Raw genomic sequence first — 16,627 nt, 5'->3', positions numbered from 1 at the left:
ATTAGTTAACACATTGTTTTATCTGTCAAGTAAGTTTATATTTAGAATAGAATAGAGTAAATGTAGTGGTAACTGCAATACAGGCAGATTTAAATAAAGTTTATAAAAGAGAAATTTAAACAAAGCCCTTTGGAAATTTAGAGGAAAGATTGAGAGCACAAGAAATTGAGGACATCAAGGAAGATGACATGTGAGTCTGATTGAGAATGGCAGAAAAGGAAAGAGCTGAGGCTGTATCCAAGATCTGTGCCAAATGTCTGGGACACAAGTGGTGTTATGGCAGTGATTGAATGTAATAAGCTCTGCATCAGCAGAGGTTTTGTGTTTGCTTATCTGCTGGGTTGTATCCTTACTACCTAAAACAGTGTTGGATACTTAGTAAGTACTCAGTAAATATTTGTTGCCTGAACAAATAAATGAATAGCAAAATTAGATGGCAGTTTTGTAAGAATGATTTGATATGTGTGGTTTAGGAGTTATAAACATGGAATCTAATTCTCAGTCATCAGCTAGCTGTCATCCAGTCTCATAGCTTCAACTATCACTTCGGCTGTCACACAGATGCCTCCCAAAACGTGGAAAGAAAGCAATAATATAGGAAGTATGCAGGTCAAGAACATTGTGAACTGTGTGACCCCATGTGTAAAATGGGGACTACAAGAAAAATTATTGTTAATGTCGATTTTACATGTAGAGCACTTAGCTCAGTATTTGATCCATAGTAAGTACTCAGTAAATGGCACCATTGTCTGAACTTGAGTTACACATTGACTCCTGACCTTAGATGAGCCATCACACCTCTAATATAGCACATTAAAACCATATCAAGTTACCTCATGTAAAAGGTAAACAGTATCTTAAAGATCAGCTAGCCCATGTTCTTCATTTAAACCGAATTTATATGACAGAATACAGTGGATAAAAAGGTAATCCGGGACCAAACCAGGAAGTAATAGTTATTTGTAAAGCGCGAGAGGAAAAATAGGAGAGAAACACTAATTAGCTGGGCTTTTGAGGGCTTAACTCTAAATGCCACAGCTGCCTTCAAGGATAAATTTTATTCTCTGGAAAATAATATTTGCCTGCTGGATAGCTCTACCTATATTTCTCATCGGCATTTAAATTCAGCATGTCCAAAAACAAACTGGAATCACCATGTGTTAAAACTAAAAAGGTCGTTAGAGTGCATCTAATTCAGTTTCCCATTTTACAGGTGTGGAGAACACATCCTGCCCTGGGGTGGAGGTCTTGAACTTTTTAGATTCGTTGATAGTGCTGTGATCAAACAGTTGTTTCTTGGACCACTTTTGCCTAGGTTTTGGAGCATTTCTTTAGGTTTTTTTTTGTTTTGTTTTGTTTTTTTGTGAGGCGGGGGGGCTTACAGTGAGCCTTTGATGTTCATCCTGGCTACAAACAACCTCTTGTCCTGTTTTGAGCAGTGGTTTTCAACTTCTTCTTAAAAAACAAAAAACCCAGCTGAATCATTTACTTAAGTTGAATCATTTGAAGAAACCCCAAAAGAGACTAAAAATAGAAGCTTATGGTTAATGCCAGAGATTTGGTGGGGGTGGTGGCAGGGGATAGATAGTTGGGGAGATCAGGAAAGGGAAAGAATGAGTTCTAGACCCTGATTGCTTGCCCCGGGTCTCCAGAGGTGAGGAGCTTCTGAAATGCCTCAGAGGTTAGGAAACAGTTTGAAACCCACTGATTTGGAGGCCCACGAAGTCCAGCAGTGATAATTGGCATGAATGACAAGACCACTGGTGTCTCTGCTCTGCAAGTTCCCCAGTGACTTTAACACTTGCCCTGGAGTAATGATTTTTCAATTCTTCCTTGAATCTAAGAACTAAGATCTAGGCCGTCATTACAATTAGGACTTTAATAAACTCTCAGCTATCATTTAAAAACTCTCATCAATCACATTTGCTTTTATGTACACAGACAGGCAGTTTTTGTGTGAATTAAGTTGCCCTGACATAGATAATTTTATTAGTATAGACTAGCTCAAGAATTACAGTCATGTGAGGAAAAGCTTAGGAGTAGTCAGAGTTTTGGTCATGAACCCCTATAATGTTATGACGAATTTTAAAATACCTGATGTATTTTTAATACTTATTTTTATAGTATTATAATTTTAAATTTTAGTCAGCAACTGATTAAGCCCTGTTCTAGACACCACGTCGAGGTACAGGGAAAACAGGACACAGTCCTTGACCTCACATTTGAGTCCCACTAAGAACAAAAAGATAGTGATACTTAAAATTTTTTCCTTTATACTTTGTTTCAGCACCTGAGCTTTGATTTTGTGCATTTTTTAATTTTACTGACTTGTAAAGCATGTTCATGACTGAAAATTTAATAATTTAACCTTGTATGCTTTCTTTAAAATTATTATTAGATTGCAAGACTGGAGGAAGATAAAGAAGAACTACGTAACCAGCTGCTTAATGTTGATCTCACAAAAGACAGCAAACGAGTGGAACAACTTGCTCGAGAAAAAGTCTATTTGTGTCAAAAATTAAAAGGTTTAGAGGCTGAAGTAGTGGAATTAAAGGCTGAAAAGGAGAATTCTGAGGCTCAGGTGGAAAATGCCCAAAGAATACAGGTGCGGCAGTTGGCTGAGATGCAGGCTACAGTCAGATCCCTGGAGGTACGATTCTAATTACTTCCCAGTAGAGTATGGCATACTTTTTTAAAGTGCAGTTGACAAGCCTTTGATTTTTAGAGCATAAATATATGCTCTCCAAGCTAATGCTGATGCATTTGTGTAATCCCAAGAGTATTTATTCTTTTAGTAAAGAAGAAAGCTATTGATTCATAAGCAATACGTATGCTACCACATTTACAAAGGGATATTTATTCTTTGGGAATCAAGTCACCTATCTGAAGTGTCTTAACTCTTAAAATGCCACATAATAGAATATGCAAAATAAAAATATATGTATTTGAGTTTCTGAGAGTAAAGTCATCTCAAACCAGAAAGAATAATTTCTTTCAAGATAGTACATTCCTTACACTGGGATTTGAGGTCTTAAAGTCACAAATCCTGTTTGAACAGAAATACCACACTGATGTATCTTATGATAGCTTCTTGCCAGAGTAGTAAAATCTAACTGTAAAGGTATACATGCCTTTACAGGATTATTTCCCTGGGTTCATTAGAGAAAGATAAGTGTTGGCAGACCTGACTGGTACTCCTACGGGTATTGCCTTATGAAAATTCTTGGTTTCCATTTTATTCAGATACACTTATTCTTCTTAGTTCTTAGTCCCTAACTTGTAGCAAACATACCTGTTTAATTGTTTTTATTTATTTTGTACAGTTCAAAGTGTTTCTTTTTCCTTTGGAATAGTTATAAAATGATTTGGGTGGGGGGGACATTAGCGGGCGTTTATTTGTAGTTAAAATCAATATCCAAATCCAAGATGGTGATTTTTTTTCCCCAGCCAGTGGTACAGGAGTACATTGGTACGTTTTGAAGAGTAGAAGTTACTTTTTTATTTTGTTACATGACGATCTGTCAGTATTTACTGGTTTTCTGAATTAAAAGTTGTATCATTGTACCTTAAACATGAAGCAGTTCATTGTGAGATTGTTTATGTTGCCATCCTTCCATCCTTAATGTATTTGACACAGTGACAGAATAAGTGAGATGATTGCAGTTGAATATAGCATACAGTCCTGATGTGAAACTTTCCATTGAGGTCCTTTAGAGTGATTATTTTCAGGGCAAGTTGAATGATGACAAAAGATTTATTTGTGACATTTTCAGAAGAGCCTATATTTAATTTTATCATTTGTCAGATGAAATGAAAATAAGCATATGGCAGCAAGCATTTCTTTCTTCTTTAACTTTCTTGGCTATCATTGTGCCCAGAGAGTATTATTTCATATATGAAGAAAATAGTTTTTTTCCTTAATTGTTTGTCGAATATAGTCCTTATCGTATTTAAGGTAGATGTTCCCCAACTTAAGGTGGTTTGACTTACGATTTTTTGACTACACGATAGTGTGAAAGCCATATATGCATTTATGTACTTTGAATTTTGATCTTTTTCTGGGTTACTGATATGTGGTGTGATACTCTTAATGCTGGGTAGCTGCACTGAGCCACAGTTCCCAGTCAGTCATGTGATCATGAGGGTAAATAACCTCTTTACAGAGTACTATGTTGCCAAATGATTTTTTCCAACTGTAGGCTAATGCATGTGTTTTGAGGATGCTTAAGTTAGGCTAGTCTAAGTATGGACTTAGATATTTTCAATTTGTGATGGGTTTATCAGGATGTAACCCCATCATAAGTCGAAGAGCATCTATATGTATGAAATGAGATGTTATAAAACTGAAATTTATCCTTTAAATGCCAAAATGTTTTCATTTTAATTATGTTGAGGTCGGGTGTAGTCGCTTACGCCTGTAATCCCAGCACTTTGGGAGGCTGAGGTAGCTGGATCACCTGAGCTCAGGAGTTTGAGACGAGCCTGAACAACACGGTGAAACCCTGTCTCTACAAAAAGTACAAAAATTAGCCAGGCGCCATGGTGTGCACCTGAAGTCCTAGCTACTCAGGAGGCTGAGGCAGGAGAATTGTTTGAGCTCGGGAGGCGGAGGTTGTGGTGAGCCAAGATCGTGCCATTGCACTGCAGCCTGGGAGACAGAGCAAGACCTTGTCTCAAAAAAAAAAAAAAAAATATATATATATATATGTGTGTGTGTGTGTGTGTATAAATATATATATTTTGTTGAATAGACATGTTTTTTTAAAAAAGATTTTAGTTCCCCTCCCCTCATGAAAGAGTACTATCGATATTACCATACAGAAACTTTTTTGACAACCTACAGACTTCATTAACAATCTTAATTGTGTCATGAGATCAAGAGCCTCTTTGCTCATACTTAAAATGTCTGCAGATCAGCTGAGGATTTTGAAATCATATCTTTCCCTGTTTCTTTTTTTAAAATCATTGATTTTAGATTTTCAATTTTTAGTTGTTACTATCAATGAGCCCTGTCTTCTACTTTCTAATACGCTTTTTCCTATCTGTTGTAGACTGGAAACTTCCAAAATGTTTGAAATAAGTCAGTGTTAAGAGTAAATAGACATCAAATGAATGCCTTAGGTACTTTCTCTCATGAGAGAAGTATATAAACTTTATTTTGTTGATGGTCATTCATATGTTGTTTGTCTAGATACCTTTGTTGCATATTTCCTGGAACACTATCTTTCGTTTGAATTCTACCAATTAGTTTGAGAAAATTTTTGTTACATTGATATATGTTAATGTTGAGGTTTTGAATAATTTTTGTATAATTATAAATGTATTTTAAATAGTGCTTATTTGATTTTGAAATACTTGAAAAATGAGTGAATTTTAAAATATTTTGTTTGAATGAAAGGCTGAAAAACAATCAGCTAATTTACGGGCAGAACGCTTGGAAAAAGAGCTACAATCAAGCAGTGAACAAAATACCTTTTTAATTAATAAATTGCATAAAGCTGAACGAGAAATAAATACGTTGTCCAGTAAAGTAAGTTGTTTTATGTTTCTGTTTCATTCTTTAGAATGTTTGTTACTATATAATGATAAATTTTATTTTTAATAATTGATTTCTTTATACTGAAATGTTTTATTATATCATTCTACCTTCTAAGAAATAAATACATTGATCAGTAGAGTATGTTATGCCTCTATTTCATTCTTTAGAATGCTTGATACTGTACAGTGACAAATTTTGTGTTTAGTTCTCTGTATTGAAATATTTTTAATCCTTTCATTCTACCTTCCAAATACATGCAGAATCTGATCAATTCTTACCACATCCACTGTGACTATTCTAGTCCAAGCCATGATTTTTCTAGGCTCAATTTCTGTGCTAGGTTGCTAACTGGTCTTTCTGCTTTATACCCATTCAGAGCTCTGTATGATCTGGATCCTGCAGTCTTTTCACAGCCATGACCATATATTTTTCCTCCTGTTCACTTTGCTCCCTTTGGCCTTCTCATTCTTTGAGCAAACTCACTTCTTGCTCAGGGTTTCTGCACTTGTCTGAGCTTGGCTCAGTCTTCCCTCATGTATCCACATAACTTGCTTCCTTACCCCCTAGATGTTGCCTAACCAGGGAGGCTTTCCTTGTCTTCACATTGTAAAACAGCATCTTCCTTCTTCCTCTGTCTTTCTCTCTATCTTCCTTACCTGCTTCATAGCTCTTAATACTATCTGATATAGTTATTTGGTTTTTATTTTTTGGTCTCTACTTTTCTTTCCCACCACCTTCCCCTCAACCCAATGTAAGCTCCAAGAGAGCAGGGACATTGTTTTCATCACTACTGCTTTTCCAGCTTCTAGAATGGTGCTGGCACATAGTAGGTACTCAATAAATATTTCTTCAATGAATAAATTAGTAGTAGCAGCATGATCTACATTTATATTCTCCTTAACAGACTGGATTCAAATTCTGATTTTTCCGTTACTAAAAAAAGCTGTGTGACCTTGGGCAGTTCACTGTCTCTCTGAAACTTAAGTGCTTTTGTCTATGAAATGGGACTAATACCTACCTTATAGAGTTGTGGCAAAAATTAAATGTAGCTGATGATGAAAATGATAATAGCAGTGATTATACACTGATGATATCCTTAAATAAGAAAATATTGTAACATAAAGAATACAGAATTTTTAGTCCATTGACTAGTCTGTATCTCACTGTCTCAGTAACTATGTGTAACCTTAGGCAAGTTACCTAATATCATTAGGATCCAATTTCCTTATATCTGTAAGGACCCTTCCAGCCTACTAAGACTGTGTAAGAACTACTAGGAAATAATTTGATTGCCTCCTGATTAACTGTAAGTAGATTTTATATTCAACAGATACACATTGAACGCTTATAACTATAGAGTATACAAAAAAAATAGATATAAAACACAAGTAAATTCAGGATATAGGGAGTTTCCATGCTTTTCTTCCAATTCCAGTATAAATTATTTTCAATTTTGTAAAATAATATTGAGTACCTAGTATTTGCCGCACATTGTTCTTGACCTGAGTAGCCAGACTACACTGCTGGAATAATTGGAACCACAGATGTCGCAATAGGACATGGGATGTGCTGGCTTCTGCTGTGGCTTCTCTCTTGGGGGGTCACCAAGTATAATACTTTTCATGCAGTACATTTTACCTGAGCTCCCTAGCTCACCTGTGTGCTGACCCTGATTTTTCTTCATTTTTTTCTGTATATATACTCTTCCCTATTGCTCTTTCCTTTTAGAGTTAGAGCATAGGTGATTTCTCCTACTCTGCTGAAGAAAGAACAGCAATCTAGTATAGTATTTATTTCTCTGTGCTTGTTTATTAATACATGTGGCTAAGAGTTGCCTGTCTTTTTAAAGGCACACTTGCATTATTTTGCGTATAAATGGAGTATTAAATACCATCCTTCAACTTTAAACAAACCAAGTTTCATTTGAAATCTTGTATGTAAAGATTCCATTGGAAGGGTAAATTTTAAAATAATATTTCAAACATGACTGCCACAGTTTTCTTTGCAACTTGAAGTTTTCATCAACATTTTGCAATTCTAGCAAATGGTTGTTTGCAGTGCAAAGGAACACCCGGGGTGTGTTTGTCTAAGTTACTCAAATTCGTAAATGTTTGTCAGATTTTAGAACAAAGTTATGTCAGTGTGAGTATCAGTGTCTTGGATTAAAAGGTATTACCAAAGATGGCCTGAAAATGATGACCTTAAAGAGATTTCACATTCAGTGAGGTAAATTCTTCTAGTTCCCTCATAAGGTTTTTCATTCTCAGAATGCCAATAAAAGGTAGTTTTAAGGAAGCCACCCAACAGAGTTGTCCTTATTTACCTAAATTAAGTGGGTAATTACATCTCAGAACTTTGAAAAAGATCAAGATTTAAGTACCGTCTCTTTGGAATCTGTATCCAGAGCTTCTTAGGTAATACATATTGTCAATTATATTTCCATTTCTTGCTTATTTATACTGTGCTCTTGTGTGTCTTTCTGTGAGTATGTGTACTTTAAGAGATACTGACCCCCTGTAAAATGCCCAGTATTGCCAGTTTTGACATTTATTAAAGTTTTGTTAGTAATATCTGAATACTTCCATTGTGTCAAAAACATAAAGCAAATTCACAACATAAAGGCCAGAATCTATATGGCAGACGTTCTGTGAAGAACAGGGTGACTTGGTCCAGTGGAGCTTCAGGAGACCATGAATTGCTTGAAATTTTATGCAACATTTTAACATGAGCATTTTATTTAAAAAAAAAATCCCTAATTTTCCTAGGATTTGGGACTTGATCACAAAGAAGATTAAGAACCAAGGATCTAGGGGCAGAAAGAAACTTTATTGTAACATTTGGAATTTGGTTCAGATTACTCATAGAAAAGTGCTATTATTTGTCATTACTGGGTAATAAACTTTCATACGGTATTTTAAGTAAAATTCCTTTTAGTATATTTTTAGGAAATTAACAGTGTTCATATAAGTGATGCATCAGTGATGTTAGGATAATAGAAATAAGGCAATAAAGAAAAACTTAAGATCCATAAATGAGTACATTTGAATGCAGAGAGGACAGGTAAATTGCTTGAGCATATACCACTGGTTTAACAGCAAAAGTAGGCCTGAAGACAGACCTCACTTGTTGCTTGACTTCCTATTCGGTGTTCTTTCAGTTTCAATAATTATAGTTTAGTTAAAAATGTCTTCTCATTTCAGTAAATTTCAGGGTGAAATGAATAAGAAATAAGTTTTTGTAGATCTTGAAGTTACCATGAGATGAATCAACTTCCTATGAAATAAGATGGCTCTAATTTTCCACCTCATGCAGCTATAGTATGTTTGTTAATGAAATGCTGTGTCATTCTTAACCTTTTACAGTTAGTATATAATGGCAGGTTATAATTACATTTGTCATAGTGATTGGATTTTCTTTGTAATTGTATTTCTTCAAAATTTTAAAGTATTTATAATTTAAATTCTATCTGTCCATGAAATTATAATGTAGTAAAATCCAATCTACAGAAAGTTTAAGTATTAAAACAAATTATCAGCTGCTTTCATGTAAACATCATTTTATAAAACTTACTTTTATAGAAAATAACTTCCAAAAGGAAATTAAAACTACAGGCCAGGTGTGGTGGCTTAACGCCTGTAATCCCAGCACTTTTGAAGTCCGAGGCGGGTGGATCACGAGGTCAGGAGTTCAAGACCAGCCTGGCCAAGATGGTGAAACCCCATCTCTGCTAAAAATACAAAATTTAGCCAGGTGTGGTGGTGCATGCCTGGTAATCCTAGCTACTCAGGAGGCTGAGGCAGAGAATTTGCTTGAACCCAGGAGACGGAGGTTGCAGTAAGCTGAGATTAAGCCACTGTACTCCAGCCTAGGCGACAGAGCGAGACTCTGTCTCAAAAAATAAATAAATAAAAATGCAAAACTGATGTCAGCACAAGGTCGCCATTTTATGTACGGTCATTTAAAAATCTACGAGTTAATTTGGAGGGATGTCTTATTGTAGTTACCAGTACATAAGGCAGTACTCACTTTTCTGTTTATTTCCTTTGGATGAGGATTTTGCATGAAACTATTCCTTGAAACATTTTCAGGACCTTTTGTTGATGGAGTATCTTCCAGTAAGACACTTCTATTTCTTATCCTTGCCCTCTTTGGCTCTAGGAGCTCTTTTTGATTTGTGTCTGACTCCCAACTCCAGTATTTATGGGGTTTTATTGGACTCTTAAGTAAATTGTCTTTTACTTTCCTGTTTCTGCCGTCTCACATTTTCTATATTTGACTTGTATGTATTTGTAGTTTCCTACTCTGATTCCATACTTTTATATATTTGGATAATATATCAGAAAACGGGTTAATCTAACCTTTGTGTTTGTATTGATTAAATCCTTATTATATGACTATATCTAATTTTAGAAACTCCTTACCAAAGAGAAGGGCTATGAAAAATGAATTTATATGATTTATACTTGTTCCTGCCCCCATCCCCTACCTAATACTTGTGCACATGCACACACAGACACAATCTATACACATACACTGTCACCAGATTCAATTGATTCTTCCTTCCCCCCTCCGTTTATTCATTTCTTGCCTCTTAATTGATTTATTTACCTTCAATTTCTTAAGCCAACGGACTCACGTTAGTTAATTGTGCCACCTTCAACAGCTAACCTGAAAAACAACCCTTTTGTATGGTATATAAAGTTTATTCCCTGCCATTCCTCCACAGATTTCACATCTTCCAGTGCTCTACATGTAATACATAGCTTGTTTTAAGAGCAGACCATGTGATGTTATACATATAATAACATTTTGTATGCTGTTCCTTCTACCTAGAGTACCTTCTTTGTCTCCAACACATTTTTTATTCTTAATTTTAATTTTTTTTAGAGATAAGATCTCACTCTGTCACCCAGGCTGGAGTACATTGGCACAATCATAGCACTGCAGCCTCAAACCCCTAGACTCAAGTGATCCTCTCACCTCAGTCTCCCCAGTGGCTGGGACTAAGGGGCATGTCATGTCTGGCTAATTTTTAAATTTTTTTTTAGAGAAAGGATCTCACTATGTTGCCCAGGCTAGTCTCCAACACCAGGCCTCAAACACTTCCTTCTGCCACAGCCTCTTGAGTAGCTGGGATTTTAGGTGCAAGTTACTGTGTCCAGCTGTGGACACTTTTTAAAAGGAAGGTTTCCGGCCAAGTGCAGTGGATTACAACTATAATCCTAGCACTTTAGGAGGCCAAAGCAGGAGGACTGCTTGAGGCCAGGAGTGTGAGACCAGCCTGGTCAACATGGCAAGACCCCATCACTACAAAAAAATTGAAAAATTACCTGAGTTTGGTGGTGTGCACCGGTAGTCCTGACAGCTACTTGGAATGCTGAGGAGAGAGGATCACTCGAGCCCAGGAATTTGAAGTTAAAGCGAGCTATGATTGTGCCACTGCACTCCAGCCTGGATGACATAGCGAGACCCTGTCTTTTAGAAATATTAACAAATTTTAAAAGTTTCAGGATTTTTTCCCTGCAGATTTTTCAATCATTGAGTATTTGATTTTAGATACTTGTAATTAAGTCTTTAAGGCAAGATTAAGCCAAAGGACCATACACAGATATTCGTAAAGAAATGCCTCTCTTCTGTTAGGAAAGAACAGTGTTTTCTTGATGTCTCCTTATTTGAAGTACTGTTGCAGGCACTGACACTCCTTTCTTTTGGAAGATACTTAGACTCTACTTTACTACCAAAGCGTTTTCTTGTTTCCACTTATGTTTTGGGGTAAGTATTGAATGGCAAGAAAATGACCAATAGTAATTTCAGTTTTTAATTATCAACAGGTAAAAGAACTTAAACATTCAAACAAACTGGAAATAACAGACATCAAACTGGAGACAGCAAGAGCTAAGAGTGAGCTAGAAAGAGAAAGGAATAAGATTCAAAGTGAACTGGATGGTAATATGTGATTTCCCTTCCTGCTGCTGCTGCTGCTGCTTATTTTCAGATATGAACTCAAATTATTAAAATAGTTGAACCTGAATTTTTATTTCCAAATTTTCAACTTAATTTAGTTTTAATTTTGGAGTACATATGAAATGTTTATTATATGTTGAGTGTTTTGTTCATTGTAAGATTTAATAACTTTAAAAAATCAGTCTTATGTTTTTATCATAGTTATTGGATACATAAATAAATTTTGTAATTGGGATGCCATACTTCCTGATTTATAAGTTTTAAATCTATTTATGGTGTCGTTATTAGTCCCAGGACACTTTAAGTCTAGAGAATGTGAGAAAGATAATTGGGTTCCAGGCTTAATTTTTTTCAATTAAAAATTTTTTTTTATGTAGACCCCAGGCCAGTTCATTGTAGCCTAGTGCAGAGTAGGCTTATTTATTTATTTTTTATTTTTGAGACGGAGTCTCGCTCTGTCCCCCTGGCTGGAGTGCAGTGGCATGATCTCGACTCACTGGAAGCTCTGCCTCCCAGGTTCACGCCATTCTCCTGTCTCAGCCTCCCAAATAGCTGGGTCTACAGGCGCCCACCACCAGGCTGGCTATTTTTTTGTTTTTTTAAGTAGAGACAGCGTTTGACTGTGTTAGCCAGGATGGTCTTGATCTCCTGACCTCGTGATCCGCCTGCCTCGGCCTCCCAAAGTACTGGGATTACAGGCATAAGCCACTGTGCCCGGCCGAGTAGGCTTATTTTTAAGTTCCAGTTTAATCTTAGAACATCCGTCTCATCAGATTTCCTCATTATTTATGTTGTTTCTAACTTGAAGTATTTAAATAAGCTTACCTTTGGCCTGTAGCTATCCTTGAGTTGATCTGTAGTTGAACTCATTTCAGAGTTTATGATGAATGCCTTTCATGTTTTGAAATGGGGTCTTACCTTGTTGCCCATGCTAGCCTTGAACTCCTGGGCTCAAATGGTCCTCCTGCCTAAGCCTCCTCAGTAGCTGGGACTACAGGTGCTAACGCCGTGTCTGGCTGCTATGAATGATTTTTTCCAATTATTAATTTCTATTTGTTGACTCTTGATTTCCATAGAGTTAGGGAGTAAATTTTTTTAGGAACTTAAAGAATGCTGCATTTTGTTTTTACGTTGAGTTAGATGTGAATTTGCTTTAGTTATTCCATCTGCAAAGTATTTGCCATTTCATCACAAAGATTTCTGAATTCATTGTACAAACTTGAAAGTGTCCATGTTATTTATACTTCTGCTAGAGATCTAGCAATTCTGCTAGAATCAATAGGTTTTGAAGGGTTTTGTGATTTATTTCACTCTGCTATCGGCCAGCTTTGTCTATGATGCTGTCTTAGAGGCTTAGGTCACAGAACCTCTTTAGAGGTGAAGTAAGTAAACCTCTGGTTATCATCCAGGTTGATCTCAACTCTCAATGTTCGAATGAGTAAATGTATACAGCCTTTTATTAAAGTTTTTATATGTGTATGCACTAAATAAACAGTGACAGGAAAATTTGTTCTGAGTTTTAGCCTGTTTCATTCTTATTTTAAGAGTGTTTATTAATGATGTGAGTATTGTTGAGAATATATATTTGTAGAGACTTTCTACATTATTTTAGTTGTCTTACCAGCTTATGAATGCTTGCTGTTAAATGTGATTTTTCATCTTAATAACATTGAATATAGTACACTTTTCTCCTTAAAAAACACTAGGATTACAGTCAGACAGTGAAATTCTCAAAGCAGCTGTTGAACACCACAAAGTGCTCTTAGTAGAAAAGGATCGTGAATTAATACGTAAAGTACAAGCTGCCAAAGAAGAAGGTTATCAAAAACTTGTGGTATTACAAGATGAAAAGTAAGTACTTAATTACCTTAGTTTGACTTAAATATCCTTGCAAATGAAAACATTTTGCTGTCATATCATCTTTATTATAGTTCTTGTAACATAATTATGATCTCTTGTTTTAGGTTAGAACTCGAGAACAGATTAGCAGATTTGGAGAAAATGAAAGTGGAACATGATGTCTGGAGGCAATCTGAAAAGGATCAGTATGAAGAGAAATTGCGGGCTTCACAGATGGCAGAAGAGATCACCAGGAAGGAGCTTCAGAGTGTTAGGTTATATATACATATATATTTAAAGTTTTTCATGTTGAAATAAGGTCAGAGTTAACAAAATGATGTCCAACTAGTACAAAGAATTCCCATGTGCCCTTCACCCTGATCTCCCAAATACAAATACCTATGTAACCATATTATAATAATCAAGATTAAGAAATTAGTGTGAATATAATCAGGAAATCAGGCATTACTATTATAAAATCTATTAACTGTACTTAAATTTTACCAATTGTCCCACTGATGTCTTTTTTCTGGTCTAAAACCCAATTCAGGATCACATGTTGCATTTAGATACTTTTAATCTGGAACATATGAACACTTTGACAAATACTTGTCAGTATTTTGTATATCCTCTCTCAATTTGGTTTTGTATTGCATTTTTCATGGTTAAATTCAGGTTAGGCGTTTTTAGCAAAACATCAAAGTCATGTGTCCTCAGTGAATCATATTAGGAGTTTCATGATTTGGCCCCTTAACTGGTGATTTTAACCTTGATCAGTTGGTTAAGGTGGTATCTGCCACATTTTTCCCCTATAAAATTACTATTTTTTCCCTTTGTAATATATAATTATCTTGTGGTTGCCTATATGATATTTCAAGTCTGTGTAAATATTCTCATATTTTGCCTTTATATAATCTTCCATTAATTTTAGTATCCATTGATAATTCTTAACTGAAACAGTTATAACTCTAGCATTTGCCAAATGGTGGTCTTTCCATTTCTGTGATCCTTCCTCATTTATTAGTTGGAATTCTCTTGAAAGGAAGAGCTTTCCCTTCTCCTCTAAATATATTTATATCATTATGGATTTATACATACATTTTTTTCTATAGATTATAAAATTTTGTTATTTTTTTTGTTGCTCAACTTTTCTCGGATTTGGCTATTGGAAGATCTTTCAAGTTGAATCCCATGTCCTTTTGACATAATCCCACCATTTATTGTGACTTTTTTCTGTCATTACAGGATGTTCTGTGATTCTCTTTCACTTTCCCTGCCCCAGCCCCGGAATTAAACATTTCCCTGAGGTGCTTTGATTCCTTTTTAATTGGAGAATGGTATTTAGAAACCAAAATCTCAACTCTAGGTATGCTTATTGGTACTAGAGAGTCATTGCTTCTAGGTCCTCCCAGTGAACTGAAAAGTACATATTTACATCTATTTCTTGATTTTTTCTCTATATTAATAATCTTGAGTTTACACTGATATTTCCAGTTCTGTTCCAGCACCATGGAGTTCATTCTGGCCTTCCTCTTTTCATACTTGCAATTCTTTTGACAGTGAGAAAACTGGCATTCATTATTCATACCATATTTACTTATTTCCTCAGTCTTAAAATGTAAAGTTGTTTTAGAATTGCTAACTCATCACTCAATGAAAAACAAACCTATTAACTTACATGTAATATTTGTATATAGTTGTTTTTATCTTTAGCCTTAGAGTATATAGTCAAAATATTGTTTTCCAAAGTTACTTAGGATTTTTCTGACCAAATTCTCCTTTAACGTGGTTTGTTATTCACTTATAAAGCAGGTTTATTCTTTCTATTCTATTCTATTATGAGTCCATACCTCATCCTTGTTTATTTATTTATTAATATATTGGGCATTTGAAATGTCTACATGGTTCTAAAGGACAACTATAACACACCAAAAAAAAAACAAAAACAAAAAACCAAAAAAACAAAACCCTCAAAAAAGTGCCACTTCCCACATCTACTCTACCCTGTTCCCATTTCCCTCATCTTTTCTCATCTATCCTGCCCCATGTGAGATTAATCTCATTAGTTTCTGGTTTAGACTTCCTACATTTTTTGTTTGTTTGTTTGTTTGTTTTTGTTCCTCACAAATATCAGATGTCATTGAATTTTTCCTTCTTTCTTATCAGTGTACCCTGGAAACTGCTTCAGATTAGTTCATAGAGATTAACCTCATTCTTTTTTATGGCTGCATAGCACTCCGCTATGTGTATCTATCAGTGTTTAGTGAAATAGTCTCCTATGTTCATTTAGTTTCCAATATTTTGTCTTTTTTTTTTTTTTGAAACACAGTCTTGCTCTGTTGCCCAGGCTGGAGGGCAGTGGGGCGATCTTGGCTCACTGCAGCCTCCGCCTCTGCCTCTGGGATTCAAGCGATTCTCCTGCCTCCTGAGTAGCTGAGATTACAGGTGTATGTCACCACAACTGGCCAAATTTTGTATTTTTAGTAGAGGTGGGGTTTCACCATGTTGGCCAGGCTGCTCTCAAACTTCTGGGTTCAGGTGATCTGCTCACCTCGGCCTCCCAGAGTACTGGGATTATAGGTGTTGAGCCACTGCACCTGGCCTCCAGTATTTTGTGATTACAACTAATGATGCAATCAATAATGTTGTACATGTAAATATTTTCATTTTCTGGAGGTGTATCTTCAGGGTGAAGAAGTAAATAGGTGGGGCAAAATGTAAATCATATGCAGTTTTGTTGGATATTGCCAAATTTCCATCCAAGAGAATTATATCACTTTGCATCTTAGTGCAGTTTAATTTGCATTTCTCATATTATAAATGAGATTGAACAATGTTTCATGTGTTTAAGGGCCATTTTTATATAATTTTTGTATGTATTGTTTGTTCTTGTCTTTCCCTATTGTACTTGGTTTTTTTGGCCTTTTTTCCCTTGCTTAAATTTTTTTTTTTAAATTACCTTACTTTTTAAGAGTTCTTTATGTATTAGGATTATGCTGCAGATATTTTCTGCCAGTGTGTGTCAGCAGTCTTTTGATTTTGCTTCCGTTATTTTTTTGCCATGCAAAAATTTTTATTATGTAATCAAATTTAATCTGTTATTGCCTCTGGGTATTAAGTCAGAGTTAGTAGTCTCTCCCTGAACTGAGGTTAAAGAGGAAGTCACTTCTTTTTGCTTGTATGATTTCATTTTTTACATTTAGTTCTCTGATCTATTTGAAGTGTATTCTTTTGTGTGCTGTGAGGTATGGATTTAATTAGTTTTTTCTAAATGGCTAATTGATT

General features: G+C 35.4%; 1 protein-coding gene across 20 annotated transcripts in view; it reads left to right on the top strand.

Moving 5' to 3' along the window:
- The window catches only part of CEP83 (centrosomal protein 83), a 165,818-nt gene that overhangs the window by 80,947 nt on the left and 68,244 nt on the right, over positions 1 to 16,627 (top strand). For 14 of the 20 annotated variants that reach the window (XR_010135667.1, XR_010135666.1, XR_010135668.1 and 11 more), the window contains 5 exons: positions 2,399 to 2,650; positions 5,399 to 5,530; positions 11,371 to 11,485; positions 13,210 to 13,354; positions 13,468 to 13,617. Coding sequence is in view for 16 of the 20 variants with exons in the window: in XM_054527498.1 (XP_054383473.1) it covers positions 2,399 to 2,650; positions 5,399 to 5,530; positions 11,371 to 11,485; positions 13,210 to 13,354; positions 13,468 to 13,617 (794 nt within the window). In the remaining 4 variants the exon portion in view is untranslated. The remainder of the gene's footprint in view (positions 1 to 2,398; positions 2,651 to 5,398; positions 5,531 to 11,370; positions 11,486 to 13,209; positions 13,355 to 13,467; positions 13,618 to 16,627) is intronic. The other 6 variants (XR_010135669.1, XM_054527495.1, XM_063711856.1 and 3 more) reach the window with 1 other exon arrangement.

The sequence above is a fragment of the Pongo abelii genome, chromosome 10 (genome assembly GCF_028885655.2).
Source record: "Pongo abelii isolate AG06213 chromosome 10, NHGRI_mPonAbe1-v2.0_pri, whole genome shotgun sequence".
In the NCBI taxonomy this organism is placed as follows: domain Eukaryota; kingdom Metazoa; phylum Chordata; class Mammalia; order Primates; family Hominidae; genus Pongo; species Pongo abelii.
This window is presented reverse-complemented; position numbering and strand designations above follow the sequence as displayed.